Source organism: Eimeria maxima, genomic scaffold (genome assembly GCF_000499605.1).
Source record: "Eimeria maxima Weybridge genomic scaffold, Emw_scaff64, whole genome shotgun sequence".
NCBI lineage: Eukaryota > Apicomplexa > Conoidasida > Eucoccidiorida > Eimeriidae > Eimeria > Eimeria maxima.
Window position 1 is genome coordinate 125 of NW_013566657.1, and position 14176 is coordinate 14300.

At 48.9% G+C, this 14176-nt stretch overlaps 3 protein-coding genes across 3 annotated transcripts; all 3 read left to right on the top strand.

Moving 5' to 3' along the window:
• Window positions 1-5043: 5043 nt before the first annotated feature.
• On the top strand, window positions 5044-7867 carry EMWEY_00009680 (cyclin, putative; the record flags this gene model as incomplete). The annotated part of the gene is made up of 6 exons (XM_013482483.1): window positions 5044-5268; window positions 5563-5727; window positions 5995-6185; window positions 6311-6876; window positions 7023-7205; window positions 7518-7867. The coding sequence occupies 6 exons, from the start codon at window positions 5044-5046 to the stop codon at window positions 7865-7867; spliced, it is 1680 nt and encodes a 559-aa protein (XP_013337937.1).
• Window positions 7868-8239: 372 nt separating this feature from the next.
• Window positions 8240-10810, top strand: EMWEY_00009690 (hypothetical protein, conserved; the record flags this gene model as incomplete). The annotated part of the gene is made up of 8 exons (XM_013482484.1): window positions 8240-8349; window positions 8420-8640; window positions 8817-8999; window positions 9375-9672; window positions 9752-9941; window positions 10022-10144; window positions 10431-10487; window positions 10559-10810. The coding sequence occupies 8 exons, from the start codon at window positions 8240-8242 to the stop codon at window positions 10808-10810; spliced, it is 1434 nt and encodes a 477-aa protein (XP_013337938.1).
• A 916-nt stretch (window positions 10811-11726) lies between these two features.
• EMWEY_00009700 (hypothetical protein, conserved) lies at window positions 11727-14024 on the top strand (the record flags this gene model as incomplete). Its single annotated transcript, XM_013482485.1, has 5 exons — window positions 11727-11813; window positions 12329-12534; window positions 12900-12985; window positions 13345-13527; window positions 13918-14024. 5 exons carry the CDS (start codon window positions 11727-11729, stop codon window positions 14022-14024), a joined length of 669 nt encoding a protein of 222 aa, XP_013337939.1.
• Window positions 14025-14176: the final 152 nt, after the last annotated feature.

The window sequence follows — 14176 nt, forward strand, 5'->3', positions numbered from 1 at the left end:
CCATATGATTCATTCCTGTTTGTGCGTTTTGCATCTTACAGAATGGTTATGCGCTGCTCAATACTAAACAATGCCAAACTCCAAATCTACGGTGGCTAGACAGGCTACATTGGCTGTATACTCACCGTGCAGCCTCTATCTAATTATGCATAGCCAATGTAGCCACTCTGCGTGCAATGCAGTAGGATTTGCAGGCCTCGGAAATATGGGAATGGGCTCTAGCTTTTGTAGCCCCAGTAGAGGGGTGCGGTTGCTTTGAATCACAGCGATCTTCGCAAACTGTTGAGAGGGGCAGCCGTTGTCAGACTGATGGTCACAGTGCGCTGCACAGGCTGCTGAGGGTCTTATGTAATCCAGAAAGTGAGCCATGCAGATGGAGGTGCAGCTCGAGCTATGCCAAAGATGCATGCTCAGTGCTCCTTGATGCGGTTTATTCGGTGTATGTTACTGGTGTGCCTGCGAAAGTTTGCTTGAGTCTGCCCAGTATGTGCTTAGGGCCTGTGGTGCGCTGTGGCTTGCGATGGGTCAAGGCACTTCATAAGCAAGTAGCTGCTGTTTTTGCGAGAAGGCCAAGAGTCTGGGGGCCTCCAACCAATGGTTCAATTGCCGTGTCAATCACTGGCAGGCAGTTGTACTGTGGACAAAGTGGATGTATCTAAATTGTTAGTTTGACATAGTTGGGAGCAATATGAAGCAGTATATGCGTCGCTTGTCTGGGAGCTGAGCAGCGAGAAGTGTGCAGTTGATCGTATGGGTTGAACACGCAAACCGTTCTGTGCCACTTCCTCTGTTTCTTAGGATGTGCGTCTCTTCAGAGTGCAGCGCTGAGTAATGTCCAGGAGCGCGAAGTACCGAAGCGCTGTTCGCCGGAAGCCTTTCTTGAAGCTCGCTCAAGTGAAGTGCAACACTGGTCAAGGATGCCTGCTCTTGGATATGTCCACAAGCAAATTCGCTCTTTCCTCCAGCTTTTATCAACATGTGTAGGTGCACGAGAGAAGTATTGGACATTCGTCCGAGCCTACAGCAAGTACGATTAGTGCAATGAAAGTGAAAATGGATTGCCCAACTGTTCCAGTGCATACTTCTAGGGAACGTAAACCTGTGCTTGGCAGACTTCACTTTTGTAGTGGAGGGAAAACAGACATTATAAGGGCCTATCGGGTACTGTGGCATGCGTTTATTCGAGAAACTTCATAAGCAAGTAGCTGCTGTTTTTGCGAGAAGAGTCTGGTGGCTATCAACAAATGCTTCAATTGGCGTGTCAATCACTGACAGACAGTTATACTGTGGACTAAGTGGATGTATCTAAATTGTTATGTTTGGAATAGGTTTATGTAATAAGAAACAGTATGGGCTTAGCGTCTCTTGGTGCTGAGCAGCGGGAAGTGTGCAGTTGATCATGTGCGTCGAACTTGCAAACCGTTCTGTGCCACTTCCCTCCTTTTCATAGGCTGCGGCTTACTTCAGACTGCAATGCTGGACAATGCACCGACGTGCTATTCGCCGGAAGCCTCTCCATGTCCATGTCTCCTCTTCCGGACGTGCAGCCCTCGACAACAATTTTCCAAAAGCAGCTTCGCTCTCTCCTCCAAGTTTCGTCAACATTGGTAGCTTCAAAATATCAGTGTTCTAGAGCCTGGCGGGCCTACAGGCAGTACCTTTGGTGCGGTAAACGTGGAAATGGACTGCCCAGGCCTTCTTGTGCGTATTTCTAGGGAACTTAAACCGATGCTCGACCGACTTCGCTTCTGTGGTGGAGGACAACAAAATGCAAGTTTGCAACTGGCATAGCTTGCAAAGCGGTACACAAAGAGCAGCACGTCGCCTCGGTGGCCAAAGCGGATAAGTAGCTGTTATATAACCATGGAGGGGTCCGCATCGTTTATTGCGCATGCCATCCAGTGCCGCAAAAACGTCCTACGCTTTTCAAAGCATCATCTTGGGCCCCCTAGCACTCCAGAGCTTTTGGATGAAGGGCCATAGTTACAGTTTCCAGGCAGTATACTGCCAACGGTTGGTGCAACATATCTGAAGGCGTCTTCGTGGGATGTTAGCTGCGTCACGAGCTGTTCAGCATCATACACGCACCTGTTTCACACTGTTGTTGCAGCAGCTGTTTGGAGTACGTTGCATGGAAGCAGCAAAAAGATTGCATTTGTGCGATTATTACCTGCATGAACAAGTGGTGTCGGCTTGTCACGGAGTAAGTGCTAGAAGTAGCGTGAGGTGAGTGCTGTTAGCGTGGGTTTCCTATTTAACTGCCTCACCATCTTTTGCTGCTATTCTAGTATGTTCACCTTTGCTGAGAACAGCCCCTTCCCAAGATGGCGCGAGTCAAAAGGATTTCGGTGGAGGCAACGAAGACTGCCACCTCAGGTGGAAGTTCCACCAGAAGCTTGTTGTCCTAGGTTTATTGTGAGTTGGTCCCCGATGCCCCTTCCCACAAAACAGGTTGAAAATAGTTGGCAAAGGAATCCTGGTGCTTCGACACTTACGGGAGCATCTTATTAGTAATATATCCTACGCTTGTATATATGCACTGCGTATATATATGTAGAATCTACCATAAACTGTGAATGTTCACTTATTTCCACATTCTAGCAAGAGCATATCTGCGCCTTTGCTTGGCATCCCTCCCTCTGAAGGGCTCCCACTATTTTGTCACTGCATGCTTCGACTCCCAATGCATGGTTTTTGCATTCTGCTTCGTTTAGTAAGTATGTCGACTGGAGCGTCGCAGTTGCAGGGGCAAATTCCAGCGTCGCCTTGGTTCAAGCTTGTCACAATGCCGGAAGAGATTGGGGCATGTCAAGCCCTCAGGTTTTGCTTGGGAGGCCCCCGGCTATCGTCCGAATTAGCAGGATGGGCGCTTGACAATACGTATAACTTTGCTGAATGCAGTCCTAAATGAAGAACATGAAGACGAGCAAGGCTCTAAGGTTGCCAGGATGCACGTTCAACATGAAAAGATTTAAGGCCGATGGTTTGGTTACTCTTGCTTGGGTTTCAGAAGTATGTTTAACTTAAGACGTATGGTACTACGCTCTGTAGAGCCATTAGTACTGCGTATTCGTATTCGTCAGAAAACGGTATTTTAGACTCCAGTCCACGGGTGTATCTCTGAGTGAGTGGATCACATGCTTGCGTTGCGTGGTGTCGCATTCTTGCTAGACAACCGGTGTATGCGAGCATCTTCCATCCTGCAGCAGTGACAGCGTGCCTTGCTGTTGCTGGCTGTAGTTCAGGACCGGGATTGAACGACTTTGGATTATGCCTTCACTTTGAATCAATCGTATTGTGCAGTGGTCCGCGAGGAACAAGTACCAGAGCCATGACTACAGCTTGGAATCATAAAGTGAAGACATTAGGAACTAATATTTAATGCAGAGATACTGAAATGTAGCTAGTTGCAGGGATTAGGCACAAATATCCATTAGTCGACTCTGCCAGCCTTGCCGTCTTCCGAAAACCACCTCACTGTGATCGGAAGTTCCGTTGAGCCTTCTGGCGCAAACGTCATGAAGTAGCATATTGGCCACAACGAACAATCCCTTGCTAAAAGGTCAGAACTGCCCCACCAACCGCAAGCGGGCTCAATATATGCGACTCTCTACTCAGCAGAAATATTCAAACCGGCAAAATTTTTGCCCCTTATGTGGAATGTGCTGATGATACAGCTGCGCGCCCTTTCACCCTTCGGTGTCCAGATTATCTAGTCTACACGCATACACTGATGGTCGACCTGAAGTGAAACATGGCTCTCGGAAGCCAGCTTCGTACGCCCGCAACCTCTGATGTACCCACACAGTTCGCCGCAGCGCAACAGTTCATGAGGAAGACGCAGGAACACCCTGCTGAACACCATGAAAGACGTGACTCGACTGTTACTTTCAAACGGGCGTCCTTGGCCTTTGTTGGTTCACTCGTCCTGGGAATTGCACAGGTGGGCGGGCTATCGAAGGAGCTTGTTGTGCAGGGCTTTCTGCGGTTCGGTATTGGGTCAATGTGTTGGATTCAACTAGGAAATGCAAACATATTATTAATGGTGGTCTTCTAAAATAATGGTTCCACGAACCATCATCAAAATGCTCCTGCCGTTTACCGAAAAAAGACAGCAACTTTGAGGTTATAAACCAGGACTGGAGGATGGTAACTCTAGCACCGGCTCTACAATGGGCCTCAAATGGGGCATCTAAGGTTCTATCCAGCGAAAAGAGTGCAAGAAATAATGAGAAATGAACCAAGTCACTTTGAACCGGTGGGAATCACCCTGACGGCAGCGTCGTTGCAATTGCTGGGGCTGTGGCAGCAGCAGAAGCAGTAGAAGTTTCAACAGTAATTCAGGACTCCCTGCAATACAACCGTCCCATTTGTAGGCAGGCATTATATCTAACTTCTCCGTTTGTGGATTTGGCCCAAAGGAAGCCCCTTTGCGTGGGAAGCTGCATGCGTGCATGCACGGCATGCCTGCGTAGCTCGCGAGCGATGAGGCAATTAGTTATGAGTGTCAGGATACTCGTTTCTTAACAAACATTTAACCCCAATTCAACTCTCTAGGTCATGCAAACGAAGTTGGGGAGTACTAATACTTCACATTCTTGGCGTTTTGCTTGCCCCCATTCAGTGTGGACAAGCGGATCTTTACATTCTTGTTCTCTCTCTATCCAGTGCATTTGTACTCTGTTCCTTATCTAGAGAAAATTCAGCAGTTTTCCCTCTTTCCGCCAACTTGGAGCTCCCGGCTGTAGCAGGTTTCTGCCCCCGCCCGCCCCGGCGCCTTTTCCAACGTCGTCGACCTTGTACATTTGTCTTTCTTAGTCTTTATTTGAAGTATTACTGTTTTTGCCTCCTCTACTAGCTAAGGGCGTCTACAGGGAGTCGTTGGTGCTCCTGGAAGGAGCACCAACTGCTGCTGCTGCAGCGGCTGCTGCTCCTGCTGCTGTATCTTACGGTGCTGCAGAAGGTGCTCGTGTTGCAGCGGGGAGTCCTGACTCTGCGGCGGTTACAGCCGTTTCTGATGCTGCTGCAGTGATTTTTGCAAGAATGGCTACGCAAATTGTGTTGGTCCCTCGGAAGCTTCAGCAGCGAACTCCCTCGATGCGCGATGGTTTGTCTCGGGAGTTGGAAATATCTCAACGCATTTACGGCTGTCACCTCATCCAAAGGGCAGGGGTTCTGCTGCGTCTTGAAGCGGTCACAGTGGCCAGCGCACAAACCATTCTACATCGCTTCTACTACAGGAAGAGTCTGAAAAAATTCGACGTCAGGGTCAGTAGGGTTGTTGGACTCATGATGCTGCAACTGCTGCTTCTGATGCGTGACGCTGCAGGCCATAGAGTCAGAGCAGCTAGTGCATTTGGGGGCCCTTATGGTGTTGTGATGCTACTGGCGTGTCTGGCGCGTTCCGTCTCGCACCACAGGGACTGGGGTGTAGTTAGTAGTTTTGGGTTCTGGTGTTTTGCGCGTGACGCCTTATGGCTGTAGTGCTTCCCCAGCATTGTCTTTTGTACTTATTCTGGAACCTGCTGTCTGCCATTCTGTGTGTTGTTGTATATGCTGCAGCTGGTGGCCACTTCATCTCTGCTGCTCGCCTGCAAATTGGAAGAGGACCCGCGACGCGTGAGAAGTTTAATTGATATCGTGCAACTCCTGGCGAAGGCAGAAGATGCGAATACTCAAATCACACAAGACAACATTGACCAGTTTCTTATTGACCATGACTCTCCGGTACACCAAAGGCTGTTGCTGCTTCTGCCGCATCAACCGCTTCTGCTGCTGCTGGCCCCACTCTCCTGATGTTTTTTCTATTCATCCTGGTTATTATGTTTGCTTGTTTTGCTGTTGCTGTTAAGCGTGTGACTGCTATTGTGGCTGTTGCTTCCCTTACCACCGCTGTTGCTGCTCGTTTGGTAGTTGAATTTGCAGCCTGGCGCTGTCGGTATGTCGTGCTGGTGGCATCGATTGCATGGGTTTTTGCTTGGGTCGTTATTGCAGGAGTTTGAAATGATAAGAGCGGAGACGTTTCGTTGCGAGCGATATATCTTGAGGGAATTAGGGTTCATGGTATCCCAAACCCTCGTGCACCCCCACCGCTACATCCTGCAGTACATCCATGCACTGTGTAAAGGGGACTATATCCCCACAAACAGGCTTTCGCAGATCGCATGGGGCTACCTAAACGACAGGTTAGTAGTTGCAGCCGCTGGTGCTGGTGTGAAGAAGCAGTTGCCGTTATTTAAGGGCATCGTGTTCAGTGCGTTTAGGTTTTTTGTTGCACTGATATGGGTCTTGTGGTTTGTTCTTTCTGCAGCATGCGGACAACGTTGTGCTGTGAAGTTCAGCCGGCAGTGGTGGCAGTGGGGAGTATATTTTTGGCTGCGTGTGACCTCAATATTCATTTGGCGAAGGAAACGGGGTGGTATGAACTGTTTGACGTTACGTGGGAGGATGTTCTGAAGGTGTGCACCCGCATTCTTTCATTGTACAAGAGAGCTCCTCCTAAGTACACGAAACTGGCGGAGACAAGGACCCCCCCACCGGCCAAACAGGAAACCGCGACAGATGCGAAGGTGGAGACAGGGGAAGACAACTCCCTTACTTCAACCGCGCCACCTGCAGCTGCTGCTGGAGCCGATAATGCACCAGCAGCAGAAGCAGTCGGGGCGACAGTAGCATCAACAGCCGCGGGGACAACGACAGGAGGAACAAATTCGAGCAGCGCAGCACAAGCCACGACAGACAAGACTGAAGAGGAGGATATGCAGCTTGATTCCGTTGATAAAGACAAGCTGCAAGATGCTAAAGAAAGCAACGCACCTACAAGAGAAACAGACACAAGGGGAGGGAACGATGTGCCACAACAGCGGCAAACAGACGGTGAGTAGAGAGGAAAAGCATTTTTATTGGCGGCAGTATTTATTTTGTCTGCACCATACGCAGTGTACGCACAGCTTGGAGCGCCAGCTGTATATGCAGCTTAGAGTTCGTGTTGTGCCTCTTGCGTGTTTGCGGTTGGTGAGCAGTCCCGGAAGCGCGTCCTTCCGCCGCAGGGGGCAGTCGTGAGGGATTCAGCAGCCACCGTCGTGAGCTGCGGGAGGGTACCTCCGCTGACAGACGGCCCTCTAAAGAGGAGAGGGTTCCTCGGGATTCTCTGCACGAATCACGGGAAACTCGCCACAGGATGAGGGCCACTGACAACTACCGAAGTACGAAGCACGAGAGTATGCGTGTTCTTGCATGCTCTGCCCTCCAGTATTGCACACATGCACAAATGCAGCCATGAATCCAGTCGTGTTGCTGTCTAGCGTGGCGTCTGAGGCAATGTGTATGGCGCTTGTATCGGTGCATGTTCATGCTGGTAGACATTCGCTGTTTTCGATGTTTTGCTTTCTTGGGCCAGCAGGATTGACGAGGCATTTGCATTTCTGCCTCGAAGTAGTAGAGCGCGTTGAATTATGTGCTTGTCACCCTATGGTTTTCAATGGCAAATTGTTTGTGTTTGTTCTTTTTGCTGCCAGATGGACATCGAGGAGGGCGGGAGGAAGGCCGCGACCCTTTAAGTCCACGACGCGCGGATTACCGAGACAGCCCACTGCACTATTCATCTTCCTCACGCGAAAGCAAGTGGGAGCGGTTTGGTCATCGGGACAGGTACGAATCCCATTCTGGGTCATTCAGAGACAGGGAAAGGAGGCGGTACCCAGATAGCAATCCATCTTTCGACTCCGCACGGGATAGAGGGGAGGCCGATGGGGGAAGAGGTGGGGGCAGACCCTCAGCTAAGAGGCCTTCGCGCCGCGACTCGCCTGGAAGAGCCTCCCACAGGCCCCTCAAGTTATCTTCTGGGAGCGACTCGAAGCGTCTCTAAGCGTTGCGTTGCCGCTGCAGCTGATGCTGCTATTGGTGCAGCTGCATTCGCTCAGTATCAATAAAACCTGCTCATTGAGAACGAAGCTATAGGCTTTAAGGTTATTGCAGGAGCATGCATGCGTGCAGGAACTGTCTTATCCGTAGTCGAGCATATGGCCGTAAAAACAGCTGCTGACTGAAGCTTGAACGCTCACAGGGTGTATGGACAGCCCAGGCAGGTTCAATTACCATCTTTGTTGGGTTTTGCAATTGGGAAGTATATTCAGAGACGGTATTGCCTGACGTCCATTGCTCACAAATAGTATATTCTTGCATCTGAGACTAATAAAGGGGGTTGGCAGCGTTTTCTAGTTCTTTTTTTCTTGCACCAATGGACGATAGGCGGGGTTCGCTAGACCTCTCTGAGGAGATAGAACTTTGTGGAAAGTTGCGCAACGATATTGGCAAAGCACTGAAAGCCGATGCGCATAATGCAGCCAAGTACGGTACATATACTGCTTACGTATATTTACTTGCGTATGTCGGGAGAGTATGCATCCTCTCCGTTCAGAGCCCAGTCAGAGTCTGAAGAGAACAGAACGCTCGAGACTTTGATTGAAAAGGAAGTTTTGCACCTCAAGGGAAGCGTTGCAGCAGCAGAGACTTCTTTTTTGCGTGCTACTGGTAGCATAGAGAAGATTGAAGTTGCAACGGCGCACTTGCACGAAACTAATTATGCTCTGTCACAACAACTGGATACATCGCTTCAACTCATTGACAAAAGCACCGAAGGTGGGGGCAACACGCACCACCAGTTATCGGCAAACGGACCTGAAAGTGTTTTGACCACCAATTCCTGTTTCCATTTCAGCATTTGAAGAACTGCGAAGGCGCCACTTGTCGTTTTGCCAAGTGCAGGAAGAAGCCCACAAGCGGATGTGTGCTTTGTTTCCTTTTAAATTAATTAGCATCGTTCATATCGCTTCCATGCAGGACCTCGGTCGAGGCGCTGCTGCGCACTATAATTGGTGGAGAGGATCAGACCCGCTCTCTGAAGACAGAGCTGCAGACGCTGCGAAGTGCACTGGAGGTTCTGGATAGGACAAGAGAGGAGCTCACTCCCGTCTTACGGAGCTGCCAGGAAGATTTTGGTGAGGTGTTTATATTGCATTTCGTGTAGCTGCATCTTTAATCTGTATTGCTCAACCTTTGGCTAGGATGCATAAGAATGGAATACGAACAAAGCAAAAAAAACAATGGGCAGCACCTTGAGTTGATCGGGCGCTGCAGGGAAGAAGAAGAACAAATGAAAGCCGTAATTACTATTATCTACTGTGTCACTCGGTGCATGCTGCTGAATTGAAGGGACCGGTCGTAGAGAATGAAACAGCTTCGAGACGAACACACGCAGCTCTGTCAACGGAAAGCTGCCCTTGAGGTGCTTCGCCACTTTCCATTTGACAATTGTCGTAACATCCCAAAGCGATGCCTCTTCTTCCTCGTCCACTTCAAATTATGAACTGCAGGCAGAGGTGACTCGCGTTCAGAATGCGGTGGCAGCAGAAGTAAAAGGCGCCCAGCAACAACAGGCAAGCGAAGCTTGCCTATTTTTGGCGCTTTAATGCTACTCTTCTATCGTGCTTTTAACAACAATAAGCAGAGGGAGATGGAAGAAAAGCAAATGAAAAGCTCCACGCTTTCCGATGACAAAAAGCGCGCTAGGGAGGATCAACAGAGGAAGTCGGACTTGCTGACAGAGGAAATGCGTAAGGCAACAGAAGAAATGTATTCCACTATGGAGCGGATGAAGGAGTTGCGAAAGCAGTGCGTGCTATGCATTTGCCGTCCCATTTGATGTTCTGCATTCTGCCCATCATGTTTTTCTCGTTGTTCGGCATTTCAGGGACACGGAACTCGCTCAAAATAAATTGAAGGCTACAGCTATGTTAAAACACGAAGGAGAAGTGTTCTTAGAATTAAAGAATAGAGGGAAATGCACCGTGGAGTTTCGAGCCGCTCAACAGAAGGCTGCTAGTGTGACTGAAACTTTGCTCACAGAGGAAAAGCAGCTAAATGGTCTTTGTGGGATGCTAGTACGCAGAGTTTCCCCATTCATAATCTAAACTATGCGCTAAAATCGACTTGTCTTCTCGCCTATTTTATTCCTCTTAAGGAAGTGGCCCGCATGGAACAAACTGAAATGGACGCGCTCTGCGAACGCGAGAAAACAGTTTTGAGCAGCAGTCTTGAAGTCTTGCAAACAGCAGAAAAGGAGGCGGATGAGGCCACTGAAGTGGTGAGATTCGCAGTCAAATTGGAGATGCAGTGACGAATAAAAGTATCGTTAGTTTATTGGCCGAGGAAAACCACGAAATTATGTTTGAATGCCACAGGGAGAGGAACTCAAGGGTCTACTTGGAGCGCTCGATGCAATCTTAACGGAGCAGAAGGAAATAAGCAGCACACTTGTTCTTTCGCGCAGCCGCGTCGACCTGCAGCTTAAGAATGTACTTTCCACTTTTGCTGTGATGTATGCACCTTCTGCTTTTGCGGTTTCACGGACTTAAAGGGAATTATCTCAGGCCGATATCGCCGATGTGCGCCTCCATGACATCCGCCATGCCCAAGGAGCGCTTACGGTGAGGGGGAGATACACGAAAACAAAAGGTTTAGATGATTAAATTCTGTATTTTGTCTATGCTGTCTTTAGAAGCAAGTAGAAGAAAGGGTGTCCAACATGGAGAAGGACGAGGCACTTCTGGAACAGCTATACGCAAAGACGTCACAGCAAAACCTTGAGGCGGGGACCCTAGAACAAGAACACGCCGCAATTCATAGGGTAGAATCTTCCTCCACTGAGCACCATTCCAAGATATTTCGCCCTTACTGTATACTGGTTGAGCAGAATATCGAGGAGTTACAGGCAAAACTCGCTGAAAGCCATAAAGATGAAAATACGTGAGCTCTGCACACTTATGCGAGCATTGAGGGTATTCGACTCCAAAACGAAACAGGAACGATAACGAATCGGAAACTGAGCTTTCACGACTCCGAGAGGTGCGTTGCAAACACAGTACATTCAAGTATATAGGTTATTTATTTTCGCTGCCAATAATTTCTTCCCTTCCTTCCGCAGGAACTGCAAACCAAATATGAGGCGGCATGCGCACAAATACGGGTGGAGTGTCGGAGCCAGTACACTGCAATGCTGAACCAAACATTGAAGGTTATTTATCATTTATCTCTCCCGTTTCAATGGAAATGTAGGCATTCTAATTGTGCTTATCTGCAGGACGAAGAAGAAAAATTAGCTGAGGAGAAACGGAGCAAAGTGGAACAGATTTCGGTCTTCTTTGAACGCACGACAGGGAAAACAGCCAACATAAATGCGTACCTGTGCGATTAGTGCTGAATTCATGAAGCCTTATCAAACTGCTGTTCAAGCTCGTTGTTCACGAGTATGTGGCGGCAGTTCTCACAGCAAGCTTGCTGCGTTTGCTCCCCACCTTATCTCTATTAGCACACTACATTAAACGAATTCGTTTCACTTATTTTATGCTCAAGGTACTTTTCCCAGTTGTTGCTACACACACGCAGCGAAACCAAAGCAGCATGACAACTGCGTAAAAAAGACTTATGGAGGTACACATAGGACTTTGCAGCATTGCAATACATTCCCACCAATCAGGGGGGGCGAAGGAAGGGAGAAATCTACGAGCCCTATTGTGCTGGAGGCACATGCCACCAGCACAATTAATTGGCGGTTGGGACCGTCAGACTAGTTACAAGGGAGCAAATGCAAGGACGAGTTGTCGGACGTCAAGCACTTGGCTTCGACATAAATTCTGTACCAATATGTTTTCTAGATCGTGCGCAGAATGAGCAGACGAAATCACTGGTACGCAAACACACCCACCGCTAGAGGGCAACAGGGCAACCACCAGGACAAGCTGAGGGAGCTGATGGTATCAAGATGAGTTGCTCTCTTACGCTGATTGGCTACTGCTATAAATTTGCGGAAACTCTTTAATTAGTTTCGCAAGCTGTTCTCTGTTCGTATTCTCGCCTTTACCACCAGCGAAGGCTCTTGCGGGGCTGCGCGTGTGTCTTTTAGCAGGCACTGTAGTTTTCAATGTTCCAAAAGCTATAGTGGAAGAAAGCGGTTATTTAGCGATGTGAAAATTAAACAGAGATATGAACACCTTCAAGAACGGCCCATGCTGCAGTTGCGACAGTAGCAGTAGCAGCATCTGCCGCTGCTGCTACCGCTGCTGCTGCATGTGGGTCTTTGTGTCGGCCTGTCTAGATAACGTTTGTTTTGTGAGTGTTCTTTTGAGTATTTTCTTTGTTTTAAAGGTTTATAATGTGTTGAGGAGGTCAGTTGGAAGGACAGGCGGCGTTTCCTTCTGCTCGTAGGTTGTGTTCTCCGCCCGCTGAAGCATTGTGCGTGGTCTGCGTGGGTAGGGTGCGAGGGCCTCAGCTTTGGGTAGCCCTGCAAGACAAGCGAAATAAACAAGCAGACGGAACAGAACACTACCAGGAGCAGAAATGTGGGGCTGCAGGGCTTGCAGCAACACGCCCTTCGCGGCCCTCTTTGGCTTTGGAAGCGCCGAGGAAGACAGACGGAAAAAGAAAAAGAGGGCAAGTTCACAGGCCCAGGAGAGCTCTTCTCATTCTAACTCAGAGGTAAATGGACTATAAGAGAACGACGTCCATTGCACTACGGTTTCGTGTGAAAGTTTTTTTCTTCTGAATGGCGGCATGACACAAGCATTCACTGCCGTGTTAGAAGGACGCCTGATTGCACTTTGTCCATTATTCTCGAAGTACACACGGTAGCTCAGGAGCAAATGACTTCAATGGGTGGCGTTGCCTTCTGTGTGACTATGCCCAGCTGTATCGTTGGGTGCCTTCCTTCTGCTGCGCCCCCCAACAGCATTTGTGGTGTGTGACTTGCTGTGTTTCGTGTGTCACTTGTTTTATTGTTTGTACCGTTTTATGTTTATGCGCATTTCGTGGTCCCCCTTGTTCCTTGACGAAATTTGGTGCAGGGAGACAGTGCGTATACCGATCGATATGCGTCTCAAGAGACGTTTGAGCCGCGGAGTCCAGAAGAGGTGGAAGCGCTTTGCAGGGCGTGGGAGCATTACGTACACCCCAGGGCGAGAGAGTTCTGGCAAACTAGTGAAGCCAGAATCGAAATTTTGCGTGAGTGCTGAGACAGAGCAGGCAGGATAGATATGTATTTGCGTAGACACTTGCTGCAACTGCATGGATTCAGGGTAGTACAGGAGAAAGCAAAAACGCTAAATCCTTGGAGACGGACTAACAGTTGTACATGCAGCTGTTTTCATCTGGTTGCCGTGTTTGCATATCATTTGCTCATTTGCTCGTGATTTTTCGCACATTGGGCCTTCGAATGGGACCACAGCTTCATGTGGAGTCCAAGTGGTGAACACTGTTCCCATGTTACCGGGTGTTGTTTGTGCAAAACAGAAAAAATCGCTCGCGGGGTGCACAGAGGCTACGATCCCGTTTTGGGAGACGACAAACAGTGTGTCGTTTGGTACGGGGATTTGTCGGAAGACGACAACTTGCCTGTCATTCGGATGGTGAAGCCTGGAGAAACTCAGGAGTCCCAGACTTACGTGAACCGCACCCTCGTTTTCCTCTATGCAGGTAAACTTGCAAGCCTGATTTTCACGGTTTTGGGTCGCCAGCATGCCAGCATCTCAGTGATATATCGAAGGCATTTGCTCCTCCAGATCTACGTATTCCTTCTGTGTAATTGTGCCTGTTTTTCCCTTTTGAGCTACAGCAACTGCTGTAGTCAGTGCCTTGCTATCACGTTTTCCATGCTTGTTGATCTACTCATTGTTTGCCGCGGGTTCAGCTGTCAGTGTTCTTGGGTACCTCGTACAAATCCGGCTGTCATTTAATGTCAATGCTTTGGTGATTATCAATACAACCCAGCACACCAGCAGCGCATATTCACGTACCGCACAAAAGATACACACGATAGTAGAGGCGCGCATTACCACAACGGTTGCACTTTGTTTCTCTTTGCAGATGAGGAGAGTTTCAACGAGTTGCAGGAGAAACCCAAGAAGGCGTTTACGATGGCCTGCGCAAATCCGTTGTGTGTTAACCTCACGCACATCGCACTTGATGATTAACCTGCAAATTATGGGTTTCGTTTTAGGTTTTATGGGTCCGAAGATGTTTTGGTTCTCTACCCATTCCGTGTTCTCCTCCGGCGGCATTACGGGGCTGCCCTTGGGGCTGCCCGCGTGGGTGCATGCTCAAAAACAGTAGATGCATGTGAACT